Below are 2500 nucleotides of genomic sequence, written 5' to 3'. Positions count from 1 at the left end.
CTACATGGCACAAGAGGTCACCCAGCTTACGGTTTTCGCGGATGTCGTCGCGCGAGTGTTCGAGGCTTCGGAGGTAAGAGGGGTCAGCACTGATGTAACATTAACCTTGGTGGCTGCGAGGGGGCTGGTGGCGTGGGTAACGGACGGGTGAGTGGCTTGCGTGGTTGGCGGCTGGTTGGTCGGGGCTTGGTTGACAGCCTGGTAGTTGACGGAGTGGATGGCTGGATAGTTCACTAAGTGGAGGGCCGGATAGTTGACCACCGGGTAGTTGACGGACTGCAAGGTAGGACGACGAACTGATAGGCCTTACGAATATTGTCGTTTGTGCTTTGGGGGGGAAAGGGGGGAAGGGGGGAGAGTCCATGGGAAGGTCCTGGGGGGGATGTGTCATCATAGAGGAGAGTCGGGGTGAGGGGGGGGGATACATGGAGGGTGCGTGTTTACCTAGTTGTATTTTACGGGAAGAGGAGCTACGCTCGTGATGTCCCGCCTTTGTATCTCGCGTGTGTGTGTGTGTGTGTGTCTGTGTCTATGTCTGTACGTGCGTGCCTGCATGTCTCTGTGTGCACGTACATGTGTACACGTGTGTGTGTGTGTGTGTGTGTGTGTGTGTGTGTGTGTGTGTGTGTGTGTGTGTGTGTGTGTGTGTGTGTGTGTGTGTGTGTGTGTGTGTGTGTGTGTGTGTCTGTGTGTGTGTTAGAATGTGGATACGGTGCGAGCGCCCGCAGGCGCGTACAATATGTGTATGGGGAGAAATAATGCGGGGGAATATTGTGGGAGGAAATTGTTGGGGGAAAATTGTTGGAGCAAGGCTCCTGGGAGGGAAAGTTGGAGATGACAGATTTAGAAAATCCTCCTAAGCAAGGGAAATAATTTGTGAACATTTTGAAGAAAAAAAAATCAAAACAAATAAAACAACTGTGTATACAAATTTGTAATTTAGAATTTAGAAAGCAGGGGAAATAATATGAGACAAATAAAAATACTTAGCACCAGATTTCATGTAAAACAAATGCATACACACGAACAAGGAAGCCCAGAAAAAAAAAACAGCAGACAGGAATCAAGGTAAGAAAAAAATGTCACAATCGGTAGATAAACTACGGCAACCTACGGGACTAAGAGTAACAGCATCGTAGTAACAAGCAAAACACGCGGCAGACACATGGCAGGCAGGGCGAGATAGCTCAAGGCTGCTTTTGCTCTTGTATCAATCTCGACACTGAATCTGCCACCAAACAATGAAGCAGGAAACATTGCAACGAATTCACACGTGTGTGTGTGTGTGTGTGTGTGTGTGTGTGTGTGTGTGTGTGTGTGTGTGTGTGTGTGTGTGTGTGTGTGTGTGTGTGTGTGTGTGTGTGTCTGTGTCTGTCTGTTTGGCAAACCGTCCACCAGGTGACAGCGCTGAGCTTCAAGAAGCCAGATTTTACATAACACGAATAGAATTTAACAAAATTTAACTAAGATCGTGTGAGCGTTAACTATACCAAATATCAAGTTAGGCACCTAAAGCCTTCTGAACCCGTGAAGATTTTTGTTTTTCTTTATATTTTCGAAATTGAACTTTCACTCCTATGTACACACACTGACACAAAAATACTAATAGTTATCCTCTCCTTGAACATTGAACAAAGATCGCTAGTAATTGATGACGAGGTTTATTTTAGTCAATCCTGAAGTTAATGCTTTAGTTGCCAGAGGCAACAAATTGGTGCCGCAAATTGATTTAATCAATTTCCGTGAGATCCTTCCGGTAAGGAAACACTACCTCTTCGTCTATTTCATTTACATTCTTGAGGTTCGCGAAAATTAACTACATCTAAATATTGAACAAATCGCGTATTAATTCTTGATTCAATTTCTTGCAATATTTTGTAAAATATTTTTCGTTTATTAATCAACCCACTGAGTTCTTTATATAATTATTTTCAATGTAATCAGATTTCAAGGAATATTTTGTCGCATGTTTCTGCAAATTTGGTATTCATGTGTATCTCAGTACCTTCCATTTTTGTTGTCTAACTTTTATAGGATTTCGACTAAAAGCAGATTTCAGAATATAATGTAAACTAACTCAAATGTGAAGGGCTACATGCAAAATCAAGGCGTTTGTAAATACTTTTATTATTTTGCTATTTCTAGAATATGCCCAGGTCATAATGATTCCCCATAATTAGTCTTCCCGGTTCTGGTTTGTAATGTCTGATTTACTTGCTGGATTTTGGGGAGATTAAAAAAAATGGTCAACATCAGCTTAAATGTCTTAACCTCGTTAACACAGTGACGATTCAAAGGAATTATTCAAGATTCTTGTAGCGTGTGTGTGCATATGTGTGTATATGCGCCCTGAATACGTGTCACGTTATACAAGTTGCGTCACGTGGACAGCGTGACGCGGACATCACGCTCGGGGTGGAAGGCGTGGGAGGCTTTTGCGGGGCTTTGAAGGGGTGGGGGGCTTTTGCGGGGCTTTGCGGGGCTTTGGGGGGAAGGGGGC

The 2500-nt window shown here is 43.9% G+C and overlaps 1 protein-coding gene across 11 annotated transcripts in view; it reads right to left on the bottom strand.

Moving 5' to 3' along the window:
• The window catches only part of Sp1 (transcription factor Sp8), a 611561-nt gene that overhangs the window by 23887 nt on the left and 585174 nt on the right, over positions 1-2500 (bottom strand). For 7 of the 11 annotated variants that reach the window (XM_076184971.1, XM_076184975.1, XM_076184977.1 and 4 more), the window contains one exon: positions 31-276. The exons of 3 other annotated variants lie outside the window; for them this stretch is intronic. In XM_076184971.1, the coding sequence (XP_076041086.1) occupies positions 31-276 (246 nt within the window). The remainder of the gene's footprint in view (positions 1-30; positions 277-2500) is intronic. One more of the 11 variants, XM_076184973.1, reaches the window with a different exon arrangement.

This window comes from Oratosquilla oratoria, chromosome 5 (genome assembly GCF_046742065.1).
Source record: "Oratosquilla oratoria isolate Oo_2021 chromosome 5, ASM4674206v1, whole genome shotgun sequence".
NCBI classification, from domain to species: domain Eukaryota; kingdom Metazoa; phylum Arthropoda; class Malacostraca; order Stomatopoda; family Squillidae; genus Oratosquilla; species Oratosquilla oratoria.
Note: the sequence above shows the minus strand (reverse complement) of the source record. Positions and strands in the feature narration are given on the sequence as shown.